This window comes from Pseudopipra pipra, chromosome 11, assembly GCF_036250125.1.
Source record: "Pseudopipra pipra isolate bDixPip1 chromosome 11, bDixPip1.hap1, whole genome shotgun sequence".
Taxonomy (NCBI): Eukaryota; Metazoa; Chordata; class Aves; order Passeriformes; family Pipridae; genus Pseudopipra; species Pseudopipra pipra.
Window position 1 is genome coordinate 17,827,597 of NC_087559.1, and position 26,459 is coordinate 17,854,055.

The 26,459-nt window shown below is 42.9% G+C and overlaps 2 protein-coding genes across 6 annotated transcripts in view; one reads left to right on the plus strand and one right to left on the minus strand.

Moving 5' to 3' along the window:
- Positions 1-93, minus strand: part of RNF123 (ring finger protein 123) — a 54,400-nt gene extending 54,307 nt beyond the window's left edge. The window contains exon 1 of the mRNA XM_064667949.1: positions 4-93. The gene's annotated coding sequence lies outside the window, so the exon portion shown is untranslated. The remainder of the gene's footprint in view (positions 1-3) is intronic.
- SHISA5 (shisa family member 5) lies at positions 1-25,832 on the plus strand. Of its 5 annotated transcripts, none has more exons than XM_064667955.1 (7): positions 1-85; positions 3,071-3,233; positions 3,479-3,610; positions 4,873-4,935; positions 18,752-18,867; positions 19,882-20,100; positions 22,310-25,832. In XM_064667955.1, the coding sequence occupies exons 1-7, from the start codon at positions 25-27 to the stop codon at positions 22,384-22,386; spliced, it is 831 nt and encodes a 276-aa protein (XP_064524025.1). In that variant the 5' UTR covers positions 1-24; the 3' UTR covers positions 22,387-25,832. The 5 variants fall into 5 exon arrangements, with proteins under 5 accessions (XP_064524025.1, XP_064524027.1, XP_064524026.1 ...); XM_064667957.1 differs by lacking the exon at positions 1-85 and adding an exon at positions 292-386; XM_064667956.1 differs by lacking the exon at positions 1-85 and adding an exon at positions 344-470.
- The last annotated feature ends 627 nt before the right edge of the window (positions 25,833-26,459 follow it).

The window sequence follows — 26,459 nt, forward strand, 5'->3', positions numbered from 1 at the left end:
CGCCCCGGGGGAGCTGCCGCGCTCATGGCGCTGGGTCGGGGCGTGCTCGGCCTCTTCAGCCTCCTGCTGCTGCTGCCGCCGGCCGGTGAGCGCGGGGCGGGGGCTCGGCGAGCGGGGGAGCGCTGAGGGGCAGGGCTGTGGGGCTCCGGTGTCGCTTCCTGAGGCGGTTCCGCGGCCGGGGCCGCGTCCCCCGGGAGGACCCGGCCGGAGCCCCCGGCGGGGGTGAGGCCCAGGCTGCGGGCAGAGCCCCCTCAGCTCGGTCCCCTCAGCTCGGCCGGGGCTGGGGCTCAGGGACGCGTGGGTTTGGAGCCGTGTGGCCCCATCGCCGGCGGGAGGTGGCACGGCGGCTTTGGGTTCGCCGGGGGAAAAGTTCCGCGGGAAGTGAGGTGGGTTTGCGTTAGCCGGCAGAAATAAGTGCCTGGGAGTGACCGTGAGGCCCCACCTGGTGATACGGGCTGCTGGTGACTCAGGTAAGGCTGCTGCAGAGAAACGACGGACCGACGCGGCCGCCGGTCACTCGTGATGCATCCCGTTAAAAACCTTCACCTCGTCACTCTCCCTTCTTCCCCCCCAGTAAATTCTACCCTTTTACAGCAAGATAATAGACATACTCAGGTGTTAAGCGATGACATTGCATAAACAGCACTGCTTATGGAAGCTTGTTTGATAATAGTGTTCATACGTAGCTGTCAAATGCTAAAATTGATAATTGGGCTTTTTTTCAGTAGTCCTGTCTGTAGCTATTTTGTTTCTGTGCTTAGAGGATGGACCGTGTGCTCTTCCCCAGCTTTGTTGTTGTGATGAGAAAAAGCAAATGCGAGCATAGGACTTAGCAGGTGAAGTCTCAGGAAAGGAGAAGCACTACTGATATTGTATGCATCAGTGGCATCACTTCATCTGAGGGGTCATATTCTGCACAGATGTGCAGGAAAGGTGATTGTGACATGCAAGAAGACATTTAATTTAGTCAGAGTGGTCCAGGATCACAGTTTGTCTGGGAGGGTGTGATCTGAAGTGCATGTGGCTGAAATAGTCAGTTTTATCTGTAAGTACTTTGAGGGGTAACCACCAGAAAAAGGGTCTTTTAAGCTGACTCACCATGACAGTGCTACAGCAGTAACTGTATGGCCTCAAATAAATAAAATTGGAAGTTAGAAGTGTTCTTACTGGAATGGTTGGTGACTTTTGGTGGGAAAAGTTTAGCAGCTCTGCTCTCAAGATGGAACTTGGTTAGTCTGTTAAAGGGTTTATGTGGTACTGATTGTGTGAAATCATCTTGCTGTCCTGCAGGGTAGGTTGAACCCCTCAGTAGCAGATACACCAAAATAGGAGGTCATGTCTGCCTGCCTCAGGCTCAGCCCTTCTGTAGTGGTGGGTTGGGTGTACAATGGGCCTCTTCTGAGGTGATTCAAATCAGGAACCCATCAGAAAACCATCTGAGGGGAAAAAGTCCCATAGGTTGATCTGCTGATGAGCTGGTGAATCAAATCAACTGAGGAAGTATCCAACAGGGGCCACAGCTGATGGAAGAAGCAAGGAACAAAGTAGAGGCATTGAAATATTTGCTTTGGTGTGCTTAGCCCTTGCTGGTGCAGCTCAGCCAGCTGAGAACTGGCCTAGACCTTTAGTTTTCGTTGTTATTTGATTGTGCTGCAGTAGCACAATTGTGAGATGGAGGGAGGAATTTTCTTGGTTGCCTTGTTTTGTTTGTAATTTCACAAGGTGTGTTGGAATCAGTTTAGCTACCTGTCGTCTCCTTATAGGGGATACAGGAGGGATAAACCAGCCATAAGCTTGTGTAAACCTGTTAGTGGAAGTACTGTGGTATTGGTACAGAAGTTCCTCTTTGTTTCTGTTTAATGAACCTCCACATTTAACCCCTGGAACATTTTTTTTTTTCTTTTTATCCTTGGCTGAAATATTTAGGTACATCTTGATGCCAGAGAGTCAAGACTGAATTTTCAAATGCTATAATCAGTTTAAATACTCCAGGAAAAATACCCCTTACTTTTCTACTGAAGGAACAGGATTTGTTGTCTTTGCCTCTTGTTTGCTTTCTCTGAAAAACTACACTTGAAGGAATTTGAACTTTTTGGATGGAGTGTGGTTTGGGAGCAAAATATCAGGGTATGTCATCTTAATGCAATATGTGATAGGGAGGGAAATGAGGAATAGAAACCATGTGACTGCAGCATTTATCACTGAAAAATGAAGTTATGCTTCTCGGGAAATGAGTTTTGCTTAAGCTTTGAGAAGTATTTTTATGTGACAGTTGGAAGCTTTTGATATGCCATTTTTGTGTTGCAGTTAATTTGGGTTTGGGAGGGTAAAGAGAGAGAGGAAACAGCCAGTTTGTTAAGGAATGTATCAGCCCAATGCAGTGCTGAGAAGCATGGGGTGTCCCCTAAGGAAGCCATCCCAGTACATGAACATCCCCATTTCCTTACCATTGTAGCTGCACCAGTTGATGCTTGCAGTGGGAAGGCACCACTAGGCTGATTTTAGTCCTAAAAATCTCTGTTGTACAACATCTGTTTTATGCAATGGATTAACAGGATTAGGATCTTCTGTGAAGAAAACGAAGCAACAGGCAGAAACAACTAAGTCCCATGGAAATCCAAACCTGCAGTGAATGTGGTGGTGTTGCATCATTTGCATGAAGTCAAATCTCTAGGAAAATTTAACATTTTCTTCTAACTGATCATGGCGCTTGTGTGGTATTTTTAACATATCTGGCTACTCATGTTGCTTTTTTGAGTCTTTACAGTAACTTGGTAGCCACTGTCAGACACAGTGAAGAGAATATCACCAGCATCTCATAAGTGTGTTTGCATGCATTTAGTCCTTTGTGCCTGTGTGAACACTTGGATAGAGCTGCTTGAAGAAGATGATACTTTGTGTGGGGAATATTTGCCTTTGCTGTACACTAAAGGAAATATTGGGTTTGTTGGACCTAACCAAAATTATTGTAACATTTAAGTGTTAACCTAGGTACGCTGATCAGTATAAGAAAGAGACTTTATATGATTATTTCTTTAGTTACTAACTATTGATTTATAACTCTTTTCAGCTTTGGGTGAGGATTGTCAGGCATATATTGATTATTCTGGCAAAGAACAACCTGCACAATCCTGTCCTGACTTCTGCTGTGGAAGTTGCACAAATCGATTCTGCTGCTCTAATGTAATATTAAGATTTGCTGAACAATTTCAGTGTGTTCTACATAATGGAAGGTAGGAGGCAAACTGAATGTATACAACAGATTGTAATTCTGTCATTAAATGACAAAAATACACAGTTTAATGGTTAAACCTTTCTAAGGGATCTTTCAGCTCTATATTTGGCTCTGTCCAGGATCAGCACTAATGCTTGTAACTTGTAAAATGGGAATAGTGAGGTGGGTAAATTGATGCATGAACTGATGTGTGTCTTCTTGAGCATTTTCAGACACTTATACCCAATTTAATTTTTCTTCCAGGATGTCTGTCCCAGGAGATCTTCTAAATAAGATTCAAGAGGCCCAACTAGGAGAATTTTGGGATAAGTTTGACAAGACCGAGTTTGAAGACGAGGCAACCAAAAAAATCCGTGAATTGATGTCCAAGAGCTGGTTGGAATGAATCTTTAATATTCTTGGTTTTACTGTGGTGGGATGGCTCTGAGGCCCAATACAACATGCAGTAATGTTTGTTGTAATGATTATCATTGTCAGTATTAGTATATCCTGTGTAAAGTCCTTGTTATTGAAAGCTACAACTTCACACTTCAGAATGCTTTGGGTTTAGGATGCTAGCTGTGTACCACTGGTACCTACTCCAGATGGAGAATGTTACCAAATGAAAGGCATGCCAGATGAGGAGAGAGGACACACTCTAAACCCACCTATTGTGGAGTTATGCCTGTAGTCACAGTGTGGATTATGTGGAAAACCGCCAGCCTTGCTGTGGAGAATTGATGGGGCTGGTTGAGCACAAACATGAGCTGAGCCATTGCTTATCTTGCAGCTGGCTCAAGCAAGGCTTAACCTGGGAGTGATGTCTGGGGTGAAGTGTTGGCCTCAGCTCAATGTTGTCTCTGTGAAGCACAGAAGACCACCCAGACCTTTGTATGGAGATGTGAGCCTTGCTTCCCCTTACCCAGGCATAACAGTCCTTGTCAGAAGTATAAATCTGGTCCTTGGAGGACCTAGTGATGTGTGGCTATAATGTGCTGGTGGGAACAAAGACTATCAGGCAAAGGTCCAGCGGCCTTTACTGCTGCCCCAGCTGGGTGGAGGAGGGAGCAACACTGAAGTGTCACAGTTCTGTTCTGCCTTTGATTCAGCCATAAGTCTTATAACTCAGTTTGACTGAAGGTAACAGAAACCCTCATTGTAAAATTGATATTATAAAATTAATCATCCATGTAGAGGATGAGAATATAACCCCACTTTGCAGACAAGTTGCTGTGCTTGCTCCTCTCTCCTCCCCAAAGCAGAGATGCCTCAGGGATGCCTGTCAGCATACCCAGGTGAAACTAAGCTTAATTAACAGTGAAGATAATCTTAGTGATAAGCTGGATTTGTTAATGTAGCATGAGCTGTTAATCAGTGGCCAACCTTAGTTATTTATCACTAATTCAGTAAGTACATTGATCCATGGCTATTCTGAATCTATTGTCATCTCAATGAATGGTCTGGGGGTTTTTTTGGACTTCACAAAACTGTCTTGGAAGGTCTTTGTCAGGCAAATGTCAAATCCATACTCTTAGTGCCACAGATGACAATATGAATCTCTTTTTAGTGTATATTACTTTTCATGAGCGTGTGGAACTTAGCCAGGTAACTTGAATAAGTCATGAATTCATCTCAAAAATGGAATTTTCTTGCTACAGGATCTCTGACTCAGACCTGGGGGATTTTCAGGACCCTGATGATGACTTGCCTTTTGGCCTCAGGTAAGCCATGCAAGCTTTTAAAATGGGATTTATTTAGCAATTCTTCATTGTGTAATCAGTACACTGGACTTGGCAGTGCTGGGTTAACAGTTGTACTTGATAATCTTAAAGATCTTTTCCAGCCTAAACCATTTCATGAATCTGTGCTGGAATAGTCCATATCCTCCCTGCTGAACACGAGGTTGAGGCATTAGCACAGAATTGCAGAACAGCTGGAGTTGGAAGGGACCTCTGGAGATCATCCAGTCCAACACCCCCACCCAGGTAGGGTCACCTGGAGCAGGTGACACAGGAAACCGTCCAGTTGAGCTTTGAATGTTTCCAGAGAGGGAGACTCCACTCTCTCCCTGGACAGCCTGTTCCAGTGCTCTGTCACCCTCAGTGAAAAGAAGTTCTTCCTCATGTTGAGGTGGAACATCCCATTTTAGTTTATGGCCATTACTCTTTGCTCTGTACTCTTAGAAAATCCATAGTGGTTGAGGAAGAGAATCTGCTTTTGTTTGAAGTATCTCCTTGGTTTTCTGGCATCTTTTGCCCTTAAGTTTTTAACCATATTTCTCCTTCTGTTTCAATCTGTGGCAAAAGTAAATTCCTTTCAGCCTATGTCAGTGATGACAGGAGTCCTGCTGTAAAAACGTGTCAGCTTTTCACAGTGTGGAAGATGACAAAGAGAGGGCAGGGGTAGATCATAGAATGTTAAGGGGTTGGAATGGACCTTAAAGATCACCTAGTCCCAACCCCCTCTGCCATGGGCAGAGACGCCTCCTACTAGATCAGTTTGCTCAAGACCCCATCCATCCTGGTCTTGAACACTGCCAGGGTTGGGGCAGCCACAACCTCCATGGGAAACCTGTTCCAGTGTCTTACCACCCTCACAGTAAAAACTTTCTTCCTACTATCTAACTGAAATTTCCCCTCTTTAAATTTGTTCCCATTACTCTCTGCCCTATCACTGCAGTTCCTGATAAAGAGTCCCTCTCCAGCTTCCCTGGAAGCCCTTTCAGGTACTAGAAGGTTGCTAAGGGGTCTCCACACAACCTTCTCTTCTCCAGGCTGAACAGCTCCAACTCAGAATCACAGAATGTGCTGAGTTGGGACCCACAAGGATCATCTAGTCCACCTCTTAGCCCTGCACAGGACCATCCTTAAGAGTCACACTACATGTCCAAATGCTTTTTGAGCTCTGTCAGCCTTGGTGCAGTGACCACTGCCCTGGGGAGCCTGTTCAGTTCCCAGCCACCCTCTGGGAGAAGAACCTCTTTCTAATATCCAACCTAAACCTCCCCTGACACAACTTCAGGCTGTTCCCTGGGGTTCTGTCACTCTTCCCCACAGAGCAGAGATCAGTGCCTGCCCCTCCTCTGCCCCTCCCGAGGAAGCTGTGACTGCGATGAGGTCTCCCCTCAGTCTCCTCCAGGCTGAACAGACCAAATTCCTTCAGCTGGGCACTTGGCTTCCCCTCAAGGCCCTCTCAGCCCGTGTCCGTAGGGGAGGTGCTCCAATCCTTTTGTCAGCCTCGTGACCCGCTCTGGACTTGCTCCAACACTTCCATGTTGGAATAAGCAACACTTTACGTCGGAGACACCGGCGATGCCGAGCGCTCTCTGACGGATGCCCGTGCGTAGGTGCGAGCGGCGCAGGGCGGCGGGAGGGACACCCTTTGAGGGCTCCCCTTTAAGAAGGGGCGGTGCGGGGCGCGGTGACGTGCGCGGGGCCGGGCGGCGGGATCGGGGCGAGCGGCGGCGAGCATGGGGTAAGCCATGGGGCAAGCCATGGGGCGAGCGGGGCTCCGGGCGGGGCTGGCCGGCCGCGGGGGGACCCTGCCAGCCGGGCTGGCACCCACCATGCCGCGGTGGGTCCGCCCGCTGCTCCCGCTGCCTCCGGCGGGGCTGCCGCGGGGCGCGGGCTCGGCACCGGCGGCGAGCGGGGCCGTGCGGGCGGCATCGCCCCCCGGGGTCGGGGCTGTGCGCCCTCCGCGGCACAGCCGGGCCGAGCCCCCCGCCCTGGGTGGCTCCGGACGCATCTTTTCCTGCGCGGGAGGAAGGAGCCGCGCTGGAGGCAGCTAAAGACAGCGCTGCGGTGTGCGGGGGGTCCATGGGTGTCTTGGAGCCTTGGTCGCTTTTGGTGAGGTGTCTTCCATAAGGAAAGGGCTGAGACAGCAAATATTTTGGAGGAGGGATGCTCCTTCCTATGAGCTAGGCTGATCTTCCCTGTCTTCTATGTGGTTGCAGGACAGCAGCCGTGAGTGAGCCTTATCTTGCAGTCAGCCTTGCTCTCTTAGGAAGGAGCACTTAAATTGCTTTAATTATCTTTGTTTTTGGCTATGGAATGTCTGACAAAGAGAATCATGGATGTCTCAGCTTGAGAAAATGGGTGATTTTGTTTTTCCCTTTCAGTTACATTGCAGGTTTGAAAAATTAGTGTTGTGCGAAGGCCTAGACTTAACATCAAACTTTCTGGTTAGGCAATTTTATTAGAAGGGTGGTGATTACTCACAGAAGTACTGTCCTTCAAAAGCCACCCGGATGTGACTCCAGAGGAAAACCACATCTCAGAACTTTCCCAAATGACTTATGACTGAGGTGTCCCATTTAGGGTGTTTCAACACTGGGAATTGCAGTGAGTGAGACTGTTTGTGACCGCAGCCAGCAGGACACCAAGTAGGTTTTTGTTTTGTTACAGACATTGCCCAGGGTTTTGTGTGGTGTGTTGAGGTTTTTGCATGTTGTTTTAACCAAGTAGCAAGCTGTATTCCTTCTGGAAGAGTTGTCCCTGGTTCCTTCCTGCAAGGTATGCTCCACCCTCTCTCTCCATGCCAATTTCTTTTAAAAGATAGGTTTTGCATTTTTCCTTGATGACTATGTTTATTTAATACTTTATTGTGTAGAAAGAAGGTCTGATGTCAGTTGGGGGATATCTTTTTGTATCTCCAACAAGATAACCACATTCTTCAAACCACTTGTAATGTGAGGAGAGACAACAAAGGGCAACTTCTTTTAGTGCCCTGTTCTTTCTGGTGAGTTCCAAATACTGCCTTTGGCACTGCCCTTGAAAAGGAGGAGGTGATGGTTTCCTGGCATTACAGGTCAGAAAGCATTTAGTTCCCCATTCTTGCCTCAAGCTTATTTCTAGTTTGAGTTACCACCCTGACACATTGCTCATAAATCCTGTTTTTTTTAAGAGAACTTCCCCTCTCCGAGGGCTTCTCACAAACTACTCCTGGACTTTCTACTAGACCCTGTGGTGTCTCTTCTCCCAAGGGAAGGGTTAATGCTGGAATGTATATTCTCTGTCTTGTCTGGCTCAGGAGTTTTTAGTTTACTTCTACTGTTGCTTCTTGGCTGTGTTTATTCTGGGGTCTTCTGCAGAAGTGCAAGCAAAGCACCAGTTTTTTTGTAGGTTTCTTTTTATTATTATCCTTTAATATTAGCATCTTTCAGTGTTTAATACCGACTGTCATGTGCTGTTGAGGCAGGAGTGCAAGGCACTTTGGGCAATCCTGTTAAGTGTACTTCACAGTGCAAGCAGTGGTCTTTGGACATTTTAAAGACAGTAAATTACATTGCTTTGGAGTGCCTTAATAATGCACTTTTAAGTACTTGAAAGCACTTTGCTTCCCAGAATGCTGCATTTGGAAGCAAAGGGAAGCATTCTAGGAAGAGTATAAAAGTCAGGGTTAACTCAGATTCAGGGTTTTTTTCTGTTGTTGATCAGTCCTTAAAGATACTGTGGAGCTTTTAGGTCAGGGAGTAGGAGTGGGTTTTATACCACTAAACTTGATAAATTTTCCACCATTTTTCTTGCATGTGAGATGTGACCATAAGGAATTTCTACAATTTCTGTTGCTAGAGAATGCACTGTGGCAAGGATTTAACACTGGAAGTTGTTTCAGGGGGTTTTCCCCCCCTTTTTAATTGGATTAGAGTTTTCCCTGCTTTGCCCTGGTTTCAAAGATGGATTGTGAGCAGTAAGGCTAATTTGGTTAGTTTTCCCCTTTCATTCTGCTGTACATAGTATACTTGTTTCAAGAAACTGTGCAAAAAGCAGAGCACCAATTCACCAGTACAGTTCTTGTTATAATTTGCATTGGTAACTTGATTATTTAGCCTTGGTTTGCCAATTTTCCTTACTGGAAAAGGAAATTAGATGACTCACATCAACAATTCAAGTAATTGTGAAGTATTTGAGTGTTTAAGGAGGTAGAGCAATTCAGAACATCTGTATCAAGAGTTACAGAAGAAAATAATGTAGTTGGGGCAGCTGATACCAGGTTTTCTAATTGGAAACAAAACTTCACACTGTCTGTGTACACAGTTAATTGGACTCTGTTTCTGAATTAATTTGTGCCTTGAAGTTGCAGCAGATTTGTGTAACAGATCCAGTAATGCTTGGGGAAAGGCTGTTCGTCCTTATGTGATGGGAAGAGGGAGGCAGAATGTACAACTTCCTGGGAAGCGTCGGCCAGCAGAGACAGACCAGCCTTGTTGCCCTGGGGATGTGCTCATTTGGGGTTTGTCAGGGGCTGAGCAATTTGTTGCCTTGTGGCTTAGTTGTCCTTTTGTGAAATGGAGAAGATCCATGTCATTCTGCCTGCCTGCCTTTGGCTGAGATGCAGCATCTGAATAGTCTGCTGCAGGCAAAACTTGGCAAAACCGGTACATCTCTAACAGTGGAAGATATAATTATCCTAATTTGCTTTCTCTCAGTGTAGGTGTCTTCAAGGCTATGTTTTCTCCACAGACAAGGTCAAAAATACTGTGATATTGAACTATAACCCATTTCTCCTCCTCCCCTATCACTATCAGGGACTCCAGTTTAACACTTCCCAGAGTATTTGGGTACTCCAGCATCTGTAATAGGTTGGCAGGGGTAAGAGAATAAATCATGAAGATAATCACAGAATTGTTAGGGTTGGAAGGAACCTGAAGAGATCATCTAGTCCAACCCCACCTCCACAGCAGTCACCAAGAGCAGGTTGTACAGGAACATATCCAGGTGGGTTTTGAATGTCCACAGAGAGGGAAACTCCATGAAAACTGGAAAAAGAACTTCTAGAAATGCAAGCAGTCTCTATTCAATAAGCAGAGAATTTCTTTTCCAGTACTGGGCCTTGGTATTTTATGTAATAAATGAGTTAAACAGCACAGAGCCTGTTCTGAGAGGCTTGTGCTCAGGCACAGGCTAATCTCACCAAGGAATGTGAGCTTTTTGCCTGGAAACAACCGAGATTTGGATTTGAAGCTGCTTAAAAAAAATGTTTGTGTGCTTTTTACTAGCATGAAAAGTAAATGTAAGCTTGCCCAGTTTGTAGTGGTCTACTTGCACTGGAGAGCATTTGCTTTTGTGTTCACCTCATTCTTGGTGAAGGAGCTCCTTAAAGCTGGCAGAGCAGCTGCAGGCACTGGGCTTAACGCTCCCCCAGGATCGTTTCCTCAGAAACCAGGGAGGAAGGAGAGATTGAAAAATGCTGTCCTGGCACAGGAGGCAGATGTGCATGGTTGGGTTTTCGTGCTCTGCTAACGACAGGAGGCTGTTGGACAGCAACAAACAAGGCAACCTGGCCTGAGCCTACAAAGACAGCGTGAGATTGATCACTTGGACTGTGTTCAGGAGTTAATTTTCCTGTGGCTGTGTATTCATTGACTGTGTGTACCTACAAATACTCCCTCGAAGTGTGGGCTTTGCTGTGCCTCTCTACACAATGGAACTCTGAAAACAGTAAATTTTTGACTGTGGAGAGAGCTTGTGAAAGTGGTAATGCTCAGAGAAGGGTCCTAGAGAAAGAGACATAGAAGGCTTCTTTAAAAACATGTTTAAAAGATCACCATGGCTATTTATTAGGATATAGGAAAGTTTGAGCATGTGGGTTCCAAATATAGCTCCAGCTCTGCCTTTTCATATACTTCCATAAAATAAGCATGGCCTGAGATGTAGCTGGATGTATTTGCAATAGACTGTGTCGTTTGTTATTAGACTTACTTGTTGTTAGACTGTGTATTATGGGAGGAGGACAATGCCCAGCTTTTTAAAACTGCAGTTGTAGGGTCTTCTGTTGAAATGAACAAATTAGTTTAATTTTAGGAAATTAACAATTGTGCAAAGGTCAGTCTTTTTGACAAAGTCTGTTTTTATTAAAAACATTTTATACCATTCATTATTAATGTGGTACGCCTCTGTGCTTATTAGCATGATCTCTGGTTCTCAATTCCACTGAGAGGTAAACTTTAAACCCTCTATTTTTAATTTTTTTTTAGATTGTGGAAGGAACCAGTCATCAGTCACTTTTGTGACTTTTTGGTGAACGTTTTGTTAATGATCAGTGCCAGTTAAAAGTAGTAGTGGTTGGCCAGATGTGACCTCTGCTGCAGAGGTCTGTTCTCTTTTGTGCAGTGTGATATTTTCCTTGATCCTCTTTTGCTGGATGAGTAATAACTCCCAAAGAGAGGGGGGGGAGTGAGGCAAGATGTCAATTCATAGTACTATAGGGTAGTTAATTTATCTAATTTAAACTTTGCTGCTACTTAAACTCAGTGTTTCTAACTTTTACATATGATTTTATGTGATGGCATATGAGTAGTGTGGGTAAAGACAGAGGTGTGTTTCCTATGAGAGCTGGGTTATAAAGCAAGCAGAGCAGGTGGATGTGACCTGGTCTAAACCTCCTTTTACTGCAGTTTCAGTGTGTTTGGCAAGTCATACACCAGGTTGCAATTTGTCAGGAAAAAAAAATCCTTTAACTCTTTAGCCAAATTAGTTTCTAATTAGGTGCTTAAATTTGCTTTCTAAAATTTGGATAGTATTGGCAGTAGCAAATTCAGAGTATTGCAGTTTTAGTGGAGAAAATTTTTCTGTGGCACTTAACTTCTTTTTCAGTTGAACTTGTTCTATTAATTCAATTAACCACCTAAAAAAATCCTTCCCACTGCCCAAATGGGACCCACTGTTGGTCCCAAATTTTAGTTGGGGCAGGGGGTAACATAGTGTGTCATTGAACTGGAATCCTGATGGTAGGAGGGGAACTGACTCACTTTGCTTGCCTTAAATATCTGTGTCTGTAATCAGTTTAATTTCTCTTTGTACCACTAAAGAACATTTAAAATTTATTTACCATCTACAGGAGCAAAGGCCTTACATTGTGTTTAAGGATAGTTTATATACTGAGGGTCCTGCATGAAGCTGCAGTGTTAATTCTTCCACTGTTGATAAAAGGCTTCAGTCCCTCTGAATGCAGCTCTGGCTTCTCCCCTTGTTATGTGCATATTGTAATGTTCCATTTACCTATAACAATTACTCTCAGTTGTCTACAGAGTGTACAATAATGGATTTCCTGGGAAACCTCACCGGAAAATTGTATTTTTAGTGTCCATTACAAAGGGATTTATGTAAATAGACATATTTAGTACAAGTGCACTGTTTATGGACCAAGAAGAGATGCTTGCATACATATTTTATAATAACCTGTTGGATCAGGGTGTTGGATGTCTGTGTAAAACCACAAACTCCAGGAAGTTCCCTCCCTGCCACTTTCTCATATAGGCTGTTTAAGAACACGTTATGCTAAACTTTTTTCATGTTATTTGAAAAAAAGAAAAGAGAATTTAGTGTCTTAAAAAAAATTAGCTTTGCTTCCAGCAGGTCTTTGTGTATAAAATTAAAGTTTATTATTTTGGGCTTAAAGTAACCCACATCAGCTTCCTCTTTGAACAAAGTGAAAAAGGACCCCATTCAGTACATATTTAGCAAACTTCTCAAAAGACTCTTGCATTCTGTTTTCCTATAACACTCTTGCAGTTCCAGGGCTTCTTGGGTTCCCGTGGCATTATTGTTGCTCCTTTGGGATGGGTTCTCAGGCCAGAGCTGGCTTGGCTGGTGCTGAGGGTCCCTGGGCTGTGCTCAGCTGTGGGTGGACTCTGGAGGAGGTAGCTCAGGATTGTTTACACTGCAGGTGAGCAGAGGTGTCCCAGGAGTTGTTTCAGGGGGGCTCCTGCTGCAATCTTTGCTTTTTTTTTTTGAGGGTACCCAGAAAGAACTATGGCAAGTTGTGCTAAGTGTTGGGGGTTTCCAGTGGCAGTTAATCTGTGTCTATGCAGTTTGCAATCAGTGATGATTTGAGCTGGTACCACACTGGTGGGTCAGTCAGAATAAGATGAAACTCTTTTCTTGACACTGGGGGACTGTACGTGGGCAGGACCCCAGGAGAAACAGCCTCAAGTGCTGACTTGAGTTAACATTTGTCTGCAAAACTGATGCAGACATCACAGTTCCAGCCCACACTTCACTGCATTGCACAGCTTATAAAATGACTTTGCAGTTACCCAAACCTGCAAGTCTGATGAAACTACCAAGATTTCATGATTTTGAAACCATGCTAATATCAGTCTGAGTCTGAAGCTTGCCTGTTTCCCACCACAAGAATCACTTGGGAACTTCTTGATCCTGCAGAGATCCTGTTTTGGGGAGGTGGCTCACAGGTAAAACATCTGGAGGAGACCATGGTGTGATTGCACCTGGACTAGGAGGCTTTACTATGGTGTATATTTTGATTGCCTGCTTGTGCTGAAGCTCCTGTGGCCCAAAACCCAGCTGTACTAAAATAGGCTGATCAGTTCACCAAGTTTTAAAGTCAGGCCAGTGTTTTCCCATGGGTTTGCTTTCTTTGTAATAGTAAATGTTTTTCTGTTAATCTCTATGAAAATGGTTCTGATGCTTTGAATTTTCCTGCTAAGACATCAAACCAAGGAAGTGTGTTGTTAGTAAAGCTGTAAAAACTAATCCCTCTGAAAGACTCTTGGGAAGTCATATTGCTTTTTTTAAAATAAGAGTTTATCCTTTATTTTCCTGCTAAGCTTTAGAGGCATTATGTGGCATTGTATGGCTGTGACTAAAATGTTGGACTTGGGTAAACTTCTCTGGGGACTTGTTTGGTCATGCCCTGCACCTCAGTCAAAGCAAGCCTGGACATTTACCATCCTGTCACCTTTCTGGGAACTGTATCCTTTTCTGGAGCAGTAAAGAATGATATGCATATACTCAGTTTTTTTTTTTTTTTTTTTTTTACTTTCAAGAATGGCCTAAATTATCTATTGAAGTCTTTCCAGACCACCCCATGCTACAGCCATAACTCAGTATTTGTAAATGTTTGTTTTCAAAAGCAGCAGCCCTGCCAACATGTTTCTCGAAGCATGGAACAAATCTTGGAACAGACTAAAACTTGTGAAATAAATAGGCTGCTTTAACTAATTTTTCAGAACTAGGTGGTCTCATTGTTCATTGGGATGTTTTCTCTTTCTGAAGACAAAATTTCATGTCAATGGGACACACTGCAGTGCATAGATATGCAAAAACTTTCTTTACATCAGGACTCAGAAAATGTCGCTGACTTAAGTGATTCAAACTACTTAGGAGAGTTAAAAATACATTGCTGGAATTGAAACTTGGATATTTTAAAATGCTTTAAATATCCTCGAAGTATTTTTTTTCCACTTGACAGTATTGAAGGTAGAATTCTCCAACTGCCTTGAGAATTAGCTTCTGCAGATTGTACTACTTAGATCCCGGGCTTGATTCTCACATTTTTAATATGTCCATTACATCTCATTCAGTAACAAAAGGCACTAATCACTGAACTCCCTTTTTATGAGCTGGTAGATATTTTGAATAATTAGCCAGCCTTACTTTTAAGGCGAGGCTGTGAAACGTTCTCACTACACTTCAGTGCTTTCCAAAGGTGAGAGAATAGGGGCAGGAGTGGAGGAGGGCAAGGCAGGAGAGAGGTGGGGGTAGGAAAGGGCAGGGCATTGTCTCTCCATGTTTACTTTCCCGTACATTTTATGAGAAGTCCAGTTTATCGTTGCTGCAGTAAAACCTCTATTTTGGTTTTTTACTAAATCACTGGCAAAAGTTCCCTTTTATGCGAAGAGAAAGAGGCAGGAAACAGCAGGGACTGAGCTCAAGCTGTTAATAACTGTGTGTGCTTTATTTAGAGACTATGATATATATAATGTGGGTGTCTGGAAACCTCTGTTCACCAGAGCATTCTGATCTGGTGCCGTGGCCACCCTGATTTCTGCTCTCTGACGTTTGTTTGCAGAATGCGGAGGGGAAGGTGTGCTTTCAGTTTTGGTTCGCTTTTTTTTCCTCTCTCAGTTTAACCATTCAGGGGAAGAATCTGTGAGCTACAGTCCCTCGTGTCAGTTCTTTGTCATCTGTGTACAATGCTAACAGTTGGTAAATAAATTATCATTTAACGTGAGTGTAATTTTTTTCAAATAATTTCAGAATCCTTTAGGCAGATTCATCAGATGAAAGCAATTAAATTAAAGAATAGTTTTGTTTTAAGAAAGGAGTATAAGCTCTCTGCAAGAGGGTTTTTATACATATCCAGAATATCTTGTCTCCTGAAGCACAGATGGTTCACTAAGTATGCTGAGGATCACTGTGGCCTCACTTGAGTAACATCTTCTCTTAGTGGTAGCCTTCTTGCACTTTTTTCCAGGTTTTACTAGTGGGATATCCCTTAAATGCTCAAGAAGTTCTCAGGACAGTACTCCTTGTACAGTAAAAAGACATCATTACAATAAGATTCTACCTGACCATGCAGAAATTCCAAAAGGGTATCGCTAGTTTTGATTGTAAATAGAAATAGTTTGAAAAAAAAAATTATTTTTGAAGCGTTTCAGTGTTGAGAGTGTTGATGACATGACTTACAAGTTCATAGCACTTACAGTTTTGTTTTGTGTAAATGTTTTGCTACCTTCTACTGTTCCAAGACATTAGTCTGTGTGAGCCCAAGCTGGCAAGAAAACTCTGCTGTGAAGTAGGTGATAAAAACGTCTGCCAGTAATCAGCTGTTACACTCCTTAGGAAACTCTGAGGAGAACTAACTCCTCTGTTATTTCACCCACTGGGCTGTTTCTGAAGGCTTGTAATTTTGGTCTGCAGCAATCACAGAGCGTTTCAGTGGCTAGAACTGAATCAATGTTTACACACACAAACACAGAACCGCACTCAGTGTACACACATGACACACCTGTACTTTAAATATAGTTAACTCTCCAAAAGATGGATGCAAAATGTCACAGTGCTGCGGTTGTGTCATTTAACAAAGACACAGGCAAGTGATGCAAAGGCACAGGGTGTCCCTAACAACTTGGTGAAAACATGGACATGGTGTTTTGGGTTTTCTTTTAGCTTTGCTTTTAGTACATTCCTTATTCTAGGTAGTAAATACGAGGTGTGCTTCATTGAACAGAAAACTTTATTAAAAATAAATAAATGGAGCCCATGGCTGGTATTTTTATCTGCTCATGGCCAGCTTGGCTGCAGAGGGGCTTGTGCTGGTATCAGAACTGGATTTGGTCGTGAGAGATAAGGGGGCTCTGCCAGTTTCCTGCTCTGCTGGGTAATTTATGATGAGTAAATGTTGCTCCACTTTATCTCCTTGGTATGTTTGATTCTGCCCAGCCTCTGCTGAAGTTCAAAGAATTTCTTTGTGTGTAAAAGTGAAGAATTTTAGTCAGTCTTAATCTCTTCCCTTGACACAAGAATTTCTTTCCTTGGCAGAGCTCACTAGCAAAAAGGGTTGTTGGTTTTTTTTCCTTTTTTCCTGAGGAAAGAAGGAAGAACCCAGAGGACTCTTTTCCTTTGTCTCTTCTAATGTTGCTTGGGAATCACTGTGTGTAGTGGAAATAAAGTCAACTTCCCTAGTGAGAGAGCTCCCTCAGGGCTGATGCAGAAGTGGGAACAAGAGGAAAGAAAACCTGACTGCTCCACAAATATCAGTAACTGCAGGTGATGTTTCTTGTCGTGCACTTTCCAGAGGTGTCTGTAGTTTGTCACAGGCATTCATGCTGTTTATTGTGAACACTGCAATCAGGTATTTAAGGTTAATGTACAAATCCATCACACACACTTCTTTCCTTCTCTTGAAATTGCACCTGTACCTCCCTTTTATACTTGGCTTGAAAGAAACGGGATTTTTTTGGTGGAGATGAACTGGCTGTGAACTTACTGTGCTGAAATGAAACTAATGCTCATGAGGATGGGGGGAGCACTTAAAAGCTGAGTGGTTAGGAAAGCATCTGGATTTGCAGGTCAGCATATGAAAAAACTTCTGTAAAGTTGCAGATAAATGTGGCAAAACATGCACATGTTCCTCGACACATGGTTGCATCTTTGCATCCTGCAGCTGTGTTGCAATGGTCTGTTTTCTTTCCTGGCAGCGTTTCTGACATGGCTCCTGCGACTTCAGGAGGCTGCAGCAGTTCCTGCTTCCTGTTTTACATGTAAATGCTGAATTGCAGTGACTGCAGGCAATCCACACTATCATATTTAGCACTTCGTGACTCAGTCCAGTGTTGTGTTTAGTGCTTCACAAATTAGATGGAGTTACAGTTAGATAAAATTTTTGCTCATATTTTTGAAAGAGATTTGACCCAAATTTTTTTCTTCTAGTTGTTGCAGAAATAGAATAAAACTGATGGAGCCTCTCTTGAGGGGGGGAAAAAATGCATTTTAAACTGAACCTGGTTTATTTTTCAGTGCTCACACTCAGTCAGTGCTCAGCTTACTAAGGGTTAAATTGCTCTAGAAGAACGAGGTGAGGTCTTTCAAATTTGGGCAAAGGATAGAGCATTTTGCCTTTTTTTTTTTTTTGGCAATTATTTAACCTTCCAGTGTCACTGATACTCAAAAGCGATTTTCCCATTTGGTGGCTGTTTGGCAGCCAAGTGAAAATTGCTGGAGGTTCTGGAGGTGTGTGGTTTTGTTTAAAGCTGTTAACAGGAAACTGAGCAGGAAAAAAACTAGAGCTCTGTAGCCAAAATTTTTACCAAGAAGCAAAAACAGGATGGATACAAAACCAGCTCTCCGCTTGTTATTTTAGAGGTGGTTGTTCGTTAAAACTGATTTCCTGCAATTGTTCCCAAAACTGATGCATGGGGCACTTTTTTTTTTTAAAGAAATAAAAATGCTGGAGACTTTGGCTTCCATGGGAGGAAGACTTTATTGATTTCAGACAGCAAGAAACACATCCTTGGCATTAACACTTAAAAGGGAATTGTCACTGGGCTTTGCTGTGATACCTTTTCTCTCCTGTGTGGTAAACTTGTAAAGCTTCCAGAGGTGACTGTTTGTCTGCCTCCATCATTTGATGCTCATCAGAGAGGTCAAAGCAGGTGTAATCTTTGGCCTTGCCATGCCAGGTTTTGGAGTTCCAGGCAGTGTTTCTGTCCCCCATGATGTAGCCTGACATACTTGCTGTGGCAGTAAAGTTTGCAGAATTTCAGATCTTCCAGGCCGTGTGAAACATGGCTTCTGAAACAGCTGTTTACAAATGCCAAGGAACCTGCCAAGAGTCTGTTTGTTGAGTGCTGAGATTGTCCTGAGCTGGGGACTGGGAGGTCTGAGGAATGTGGGAAGAACTTGCTGTCACCCCAAAGCCCGGTGTGCTTTGTTTTCGGGCCTGGCTGCCCGTGTGCTCAGAGCAGGCAAGCAGTGCTTGGGAAATCAAGTCGTGGAACTCGTGGTTTTGAAACCTTAACTGCTGTAAGCTTTTGGAATACCTAAAGGGACACACAGTTACACTAAAAAACCAAGAATCACAGTCACAATTAAATGAGAGGGACCAAAGACCCCTTGGTAGGGGTTGGTCATCTTCCCCTGCCTCAGCAGAGCTGACCTGCAGCACTGCCCTGCACAGTTGTTTCTTATTCCAGTGCATGAAGCAGTAAGAGATTGGAGGTGGAGCAATGTGTTTGCTACAGGAGGTTTGGTTAAGGAGTGACTCTTATCAGTTCTGATGGTCTCTCTGTTGCAGTTTTGGAACCCTCATTGCGATTGGAGTTACTGTTTGTGCAGTGATTGTCATCACTCTTATTCTGTGCCTCACCTGCTCCTGTTGCTGTCTCTACAAAGCATGTCGAAGGCCACGGCGTGAGTACCTCTGTATTTTCTTTTTCACCTCTTGGAACAAGATTTTTTTCTTTTCCCGCCCCCAGGAAATAGTGTTCCTACAAAAGGTAAAAATTTATCTTGCCTTACCTCTCTGCTCAGAAGTTGCAATGCCTAAACATTAAAAAGAAGCCACTTCAGGATGTGAAGCTGCAGAGAGATGTTTTGGAATATTTTCTGAGAATTTAGAAGTTCTCCTTCCCCCCCCCAGGGTGGGAGGGTGGGAGTTGTTTTGGGATGTTTTTTTTTGTTCAGGTAAACAGGGGGGAGTAGGATAACTTTTAAAATTTTTCTCTGTCTCTTAAAAATACACCTGAAAAATAAACAAGAGGCTCAGGCCCTGGCACAGTGCAATCTTGAGCAAAGTCTGTAATTGCAGCATAAAGATGAAGGATGTCTCAAAAAAACCAAATTGTTGCAGTTTATTAGAAAGTATTAATTCTCCCTATTCCAATAAGAGATATGAACCAATAATCCAATGTCAGCTCCTACAAAAATCAATGAATTAAATGTGTATTTGCCTTTTTGACTGTTATGTAGAGAAAGAGGTACTAATACCTCTTGGTATTAGTAATAATAATGGAAGCTCCTTACCTGATAAAGGAGATATTTATCACCTTAGTCCTTAAAAGCAGATAACATTTTGAAATGAGCAGTTTTTCCAGTCTTTCACCAAATGATAGATAACTTGGCTGCAGGGTTGAGTTCCTGGTTTTAGAAGAGTCCAAGAAAAAAGGTTTCTTGCTCTTGGTGGTTGAGGCACCAGGAGGTGAGTTGGCTGCTCTCCCAGCACGTGAAGGCTCTCACCAGCACTGAGATCAATGGTTCTAAATCCATGGTGGGACTTCGAGAATGAACTTACCCCGAGTTTGAAGTGAGGAATTGACCTTAAGGGTGAATGTTTTTTTGGGGTTTTTTTTGTGTTCCTGTGGTTGGCTGTGGAAGGAGATCTCCTGGGACCACCAGCACTAACCGTGTTCTTTTCCTTGCGTGTAGCCGTTGTGACCACCACTGCTACCACTACAGTGGTCCACGCTCCTTATCCCCAACAACCAGCAGTGCCACCCAGCTATCCAGCAGCTCCATATCAAGGATACCAGCCCGTGGCCATCCAGCCCCAGCCGGGAATGCCGGTAGCACCGTACCCTGCACAGTATCCTCCCCCTTACCCCATGCAGCCCTCGGGACCGCCGGCCTATCATGAGACTGTGGCAGGTAAGGCAGCACTGAGAGCTGCTTCAGCTCTTAAACAGCCAAAGAGACACTTGCTCTGGAGCCAATTTTGTGTTATTTACATCATTTGCTTTCTATGGCTTTATGTGTAAGCAAATGACGTAAAACTCAGCTTATGGTGGGTGCTGTAATTCACCCTCGTGGAAGTTTCGTCACCGTTTCTATGTTAAGCGTTGCCAGAGGAGGTGTGAGCTGGAGCTGTACTGGCAAAGTGGTGTGTGGGACTGTCAGTGGAGCCAGTAGAATGTTTTACCAGTGCAGCTGACATTTCCCGTTAAATCAAAGCCCAATTAACAGATATATGTAGGAGTTGGGTGATTCTGCAGGCCCTCTCTAATATCTGCTAGCTCTATTCTGTAAGAGCATGTAGTGACAGGACAAGGGGGGATGGATTCAAACTAAAAGAGAGTAGGGTTAGATTAGATATAAGGAAAAAATTCTTCCCTGTGAGGGCGATGAAGCCCTGGCACAGGTTGCCCAGAGAAGCTGTGGGCATCCCTGGAAGTGTCCAAGGCCAGGTTGGATAAAGCTCTGAGCAACCTGGGCTAGTGGAAGGTGTCCCTGCCCATGGCAGGGGGTTGGAACTGAATGATCTCTGAGGTCCCTTCCAATCCAAACCATTCTATGAGGTGTTTCAATCTATATACAGATGGTATTCTTTAGGAGTTTGTCACTATGTTTAGAGAATACCAAGTCTGATCAACTTCAGACCAGTTTGTTGCCAACCAGGAGTTGGAATTACCAGAATCTTTTTTTCTTTAGCTTTCTTTCTTCCACAGCATTGTGTTCATGCAGCCTTATTGTTGCAATGACTAATTCCCACTTCTGCTGGTAACAGTTGTTCTCTGAACAATTGGCTTCTGGCTGTTGAGAGGAGCCAAAACTAGGCTGTTACCTGCCCTAGGATCTTCAAGCCCTCTTACAAACCACATTATTTGTTCTTCTAAGTAACAAGTGAAGTATAGTCCTGATCAATAGATAAATGCCCTCGGAAAGTAACTTTCAGCACAACTCAAATATAAAATGGCTTTTCATGGTCTGAAGCATTTGCAGACCAGTTAGAAATAGTACATTAATAATGTGCAGACCAGCCCCACATGTGGAAACACTGACCTGGCAGGCCTGTTGAGTCTGTTTTTCTGTTATAAATGCCAAAGATGCTGTGGGTTTTATGGGATTAAGCCAAAGTGCTTTGACTTCATCTTTTTCGTGTGAGGGAGCCAATAAACCAGTCACTTTACTTCTACCCTCTGGTTTCTCAAGCTGTTGCTGGTTTGTTAGTTCTTAGAACAAGTTGGGTTTTTATTTCTGGGAGCATACCAAAGCACTTTCCATGTTGCCAGCTGAGAATGTCTCATTGTGATAGTTCCTTCCTTCATTTCTCCTGCCTATTAACCAAGGAGCAGGCTCTTAACTAGGTCACACCCTGGGGAGAGGATACCTGCTCTGCCAAACAGGAGCCAAACCCACTCACTTTACAAGATCAGCAGGAGATAACAACACTTACACTTTCCAGGGATCTGATCAGGTGCTGCATTACTTGAACTAGTGCTGTTTGCCAGACCTGAAAACGAAGGTGCCACTTGAGAGCAGCTTGTCTCACAATATTGGAAAACAAGGCTGCCTTCCGAGAGTCTGAGTTAAACTCTTCAGTGGCTCAGTAGTGGTGGGATACTTTTCTCCCTTTAACTTTTTTAATGAACTCTGTGACACTTAAAAGGAAAGCATTTTCCCTGAAGGAATCCTAAAATTTGATTTCTCTAGTCCTTTTTCTTTTGCCCAGAGGTTTATTTTTTTTTCTTGGCACACTGTCAGGTATATCCTGTTGTTTGTGCAACCCTGACTTCCACTGGCTCTCTTTTGGACCAGATCTGTTCCCTTTTTTTTTTTTTTTTTTTTGGACTAGGTTCTACCCTGAAGGCAAACCATGAGCTTGTGGCTGCCATAATTCACATGTATACTTAGCATCAAAAAAACCCCAAAATCCCACAGGAATGAAGGGTTTTATGATTTCACTTCTGAAATGCAGATGCTCTGTGAAGTGAGCACAAGCTGTTCTCAAGTCCAACTAAGATGCTGGATAAGTTGAACCTCTTAATCATGTGCTGAAACCAGAAGTTGCCATTTTATATGTAGAATTCAGAATGTACATTTTATAAATCTGTTTTTGCTTTGTGTTTTGCTTTTGCAGCTGGTGCTGGAGCCCCTTACCCAAGCCAGCCCCCTTACAACCCTGCTTACATGGATCCTCAGAAACCCACCTATTGAAAAGCTCTTCTACTGTGCTTCTGCATATGAAACTTTTCAAACTATAATTTGTTCTGTTTACACCCTGCACCAGTAGTATATTTTTCTTGAAGACAGCAATCTTTTGTCTAAATAACGTGAAAAGTAATTCAGTATGTTTAATGCTCCGAGGAAGGAGTATTTGTCTTGCAGAAGTTGTTCATTTATACCTCAAGCAAATAGAAAAAGAGATTTTTGCTCTAAATACAGTGAGAAGCATGAAGAAGGAGTACTTCAGAAATACAGAACCACAATAACATTTGCTGTGCAATAATTTTGAAAGGATTGGTCCAATATGAGCATTGTCAAACACCCAAAGCTGTAGCAATCTTTTGCACAGTATTAAAACATAAAAACTTAAACCTCTGAGAAACTACCTGATACATGTTACATATGTTCTGCCTGTTTTGAAGCTACTATTGTTAGGTAAGTTGCCATTTAATACATTTCATTTACCATTCAAAAGGGAATTTTCCTTTTTTGCAACACATCTGCCTTCAGTAAGGGGTAGCAAACCACATTTAATTGTCTCTGGACTAGCTCTAAATAGCACGAGTTGGTGATTTCCTTGTTTTCTTTCCCAATTTGAAGGCTTTAAAACTGTGCCTCCACTGGGTGTTAGAGCTAGGAATTAACAACAAATCCAAACTCTCTGCCACTTAACAGACCAAATATCTCAAAAGCTGGAAACTTGAAAATTCTTCATGAAAATTATTGGACAAGTATTTCCTGTTGAGGTGTTGTTGGACAAGCTTACTCCAGTCATTTCTTGTGATGGGTTTGGAAGAAAAATTAGCAATTTAACCACATGTTAAGCAGAAATACCTGCCAGCATTCAGTCCTGCCTCATCACAGGGGGGGAATTTGTTTTACAGGAGAGATGGGATGTCAGCAGTAGGTTGGGGTTTTCAGATGCTTAGGGTTTTCCACTGTCTCTAGTGGGAACTGTATATGGCAGGAACCTAAGAATTCTAGACCTTTATAAACTCAGTCTGCATTTGAATAACAAAATGCAGGGAGGGATAAGAAATCCCAGCCCAACATGAAGCAGGGATTAAAATTCCCTGTTGTCTTCAACATTCCCATAAAGCTGAACAGAAGATGAGAAGACAGGGAAAGCAGGGATTTGGTCACAGCCAGGTAATGTATTTTTCAGAAGGTAGTGCTTTCAGCCATGAAACATCTTGAGACATCCTCATGACTATTACCACTGCTGGGGCTTTTGGCTCCATAAATTTTGTATTGCTCAAACAAATAAGGTATTTTTTTTTGTTTGGTTGGTTTTTTTCACTGTCCTCAACAATTCTGTCTTTTCTGACATTGATATACAATATGTTTTTAATCCTCATAGAGCTATCTAGTTAGTTGTATGCATAATTTTAACATATCTTTTACACTGATTTTACTTTTTTTGGAGAGGCCATTGAGCCATTTGTCCCGTGATTTTACATTTGGAGGTATATTATTGTTTGGTGGCATTATTTTACCTCATATAGTGGGTGGAAATTGCTGCTGCCAAAGGCAGCCTTGTTTTTCTTCCTGATTGTTGAGTCTATTTTTGGATTATTCTGAATTTTTTTAATTTTTTTTTTTTAAAGAAGGTTTTCAGGGCATTTCAGGAGGAACTTGTAGAAAGTTTTTAGCATCAAAATTCATGCCAACCTGTGCTCCTGTGTTACACCTCTGAGTGTTGAAGTTAATAGCATGAAATGGTGCCAAGAGGCACTCACAGAGCATGTATCCATGTATCCTGTGTCTGTGTTCCTCCTCTTTCCTGCCTTGTCAGCTGAGAAAGCAGGCAGTGCTTCATTACCCTGTTAGACAACCAGCACTGGATCGTGTGTCCTGTGTGGAGGGTGAAGTGTTGCCTTAGGAACCTGGAATGTTTCTGTGTGGGAGGGCACTGAGTAGCTGCAGAAATAAATCCCTTGCTGTAGATCCCTTGTGTTTATTCACGTAGAAGGAGAGCAGAGACTATTCCAGCCCCTTCAGATGGAGCCTGGCCAGGGAGAGCAGCTCTCAGAGCACGGGCAGAGCATCCCAGTGTGGGGCTTGATGAGGTTGTTCCTGTGCCCTGCTCTTCTTTCCTCCATCTGCTCTGACAAATGGAGCAGTTTGTGGCAGTCTTGGTAATGGGATGTTTGGGTTATGAAAGGGAAATCTGCAGTTTCGTGTCAGGTTGGCTCAGTCATCATCCCTGAGGGAGGCAGCAGGAAAGTGAAGTGGCAGCAATAACAGAGGTTCCCAGATGTGAAGTTTTGGTGTAGAAGTTGCACAGACCAAATAGATTGTCCCGAATTGCCACCCCTGTGTGTGTAGGGGTGGGAGGAGATGAGGGGAAGGGTTAAGGAGCCTCAAGATTGACACTTCTTCAGTGAACAAGTGCTAATGATAACTATGGACAAGTGAAGAGATGAATCATTAATGCACAAGGAACTACTTAAGCAGCAGTGTTACTAACTCAGTTACAAAACTCACTGAAAAAAGAGAGAATGATCCAGTTCACAATTGGAGCAGTTAATCAGATCTTTTCTTATTGTTAGTGAATTTATCATCATTAACAGTAAGGTGTAGGACCAAATTTTACTTGCCTGTTGCCCTGCAACTTGTTGAAGCTTGTTTTTATACAGTTAAAGGAATGGGATGGTTTTAGAAAAAATGGAGGAGATGATCCATAAATTTTTAGTTTAAGCACTGCTGATGTGTGTCATTCCAAGTAGCTGTTGCCTTCACATCACTAGTTATCCACAGTGCTGTAGGGAGGGGGAATGGAACTAAAACTTTAAATGTTGAAAGAGTATATCTTAATTTGGTTTTAATTCTGTAAGTGCCTTTGTTTCAGAAATGTTTTGTGAAATTAAATACAGTAGGATATTTTATTGTATTGAATTTAGTAGATAATCATTGTTGCTTTTGTTACATACTGTAACCTCGCTTTGTATGTTGTTTGTAGGTTAAACATAAGTATTCAAACCAAATGGCATAAACTCTATGCACCTTTGTAATAAATACAGTGTTTGAAGTACATTCTGTCAGCTTTTTCTTAGCCTCATTTGGAGTATCATTTAGGGGTGTATCTCCAAAGCTACATTTTACTTCGTAATGTTTGACAGCTCGTGTTACTGAGTGTATTTTAAGCCAATTTGTATCCCAAATACCACTTTATGGAGTGAAGGCTGAAGCCTAATCACAACACTACAGGTCACAACATAAAGGAGGGACAGTGCAAGCTCCTGAATGATACTCTGCCAAGCTAATCCAAGAGGACTGATTCTAAGGCCTTGTCTGGCCTAAGGACTACATTAAATGCATGAAGGTTGAATGCATTGGCTACCAAATCCCGAGACATTTGAAAAATCTAACATAGACAAGGTGGTAAATTTCAAAATCTGTAATTTGATTAAAGTTTAATATCTTCCCAGAGTATATTTAGGCTCGTGTGTTGAGTATCATTTATCAGTTTGTCCAACTGCACGTGTGGTAAGTGATGCTTTCTACTCTGTGTGAAAATGTTTTTGCTGGTGTGTTTCTGTGTTTTATAGTTTTGAAGAAAAACACTTCTGAAAGGTTGCGTTCACACCTCCCCCCCCACTCATTAGTCTTTCATCTGAAAATATTTTCTTTGAGCAGGTGAAGAATGCTCTTTATGAGACACCAGCCAGCACTGAATCGGTGGAGGGTGTTGAGTGGATTGTCATTGTTACATTGAATTGCCAGCTAAGTTCCAATGTAAGATTTGAAAGAAAAGGGGGGAAGGGAGAAAAACAAAAATAAAACAAAAAACCCCACAATAATTGTGTAGTTTTGTAACGTCAGTTCTTGAATTTGTCAAGCTGCAGGCTGATAATGTGTTGCAAGTGAAATATAGATCACTTTACTGCCAATTTTATTTCACGTTTTCTCAGCAGAGCTTCTATTAGTTAAATGAGCACAGCAGACAAAACATATGCTCCTAGAAACCTAAATGTAGAAAACATATGATTAATGCTTGGGCTAGAAATGACACCAGGAAATCAGAGTTATTTCTGATGGGTTTTTTTGCCACTGCTTTTTGG

Coding starts and splice junctions, on each gene's coding strand:
- SHISA5 (XM_064667955.1), top strand. CDS start 25: ATGGCGCTGGGTCGGGGCGTGCTCGGCCTCTTCAGCCTCCTGCTGCTG. Junction 3,611..4,872: donor GAATTGATGTCCAAGAGCTG/GTTGGAATGAAT, acceptor TTCTTGCTACAG/GATCTCTGACTCAGACCTGG. Junction 18,868..19,881: donor AGCATGTCGAAGGCCACGGC/GTGAGTACCTCT, acceptor CCTTGCGTGTAG/CCGTTGTGACCACCACTGCT.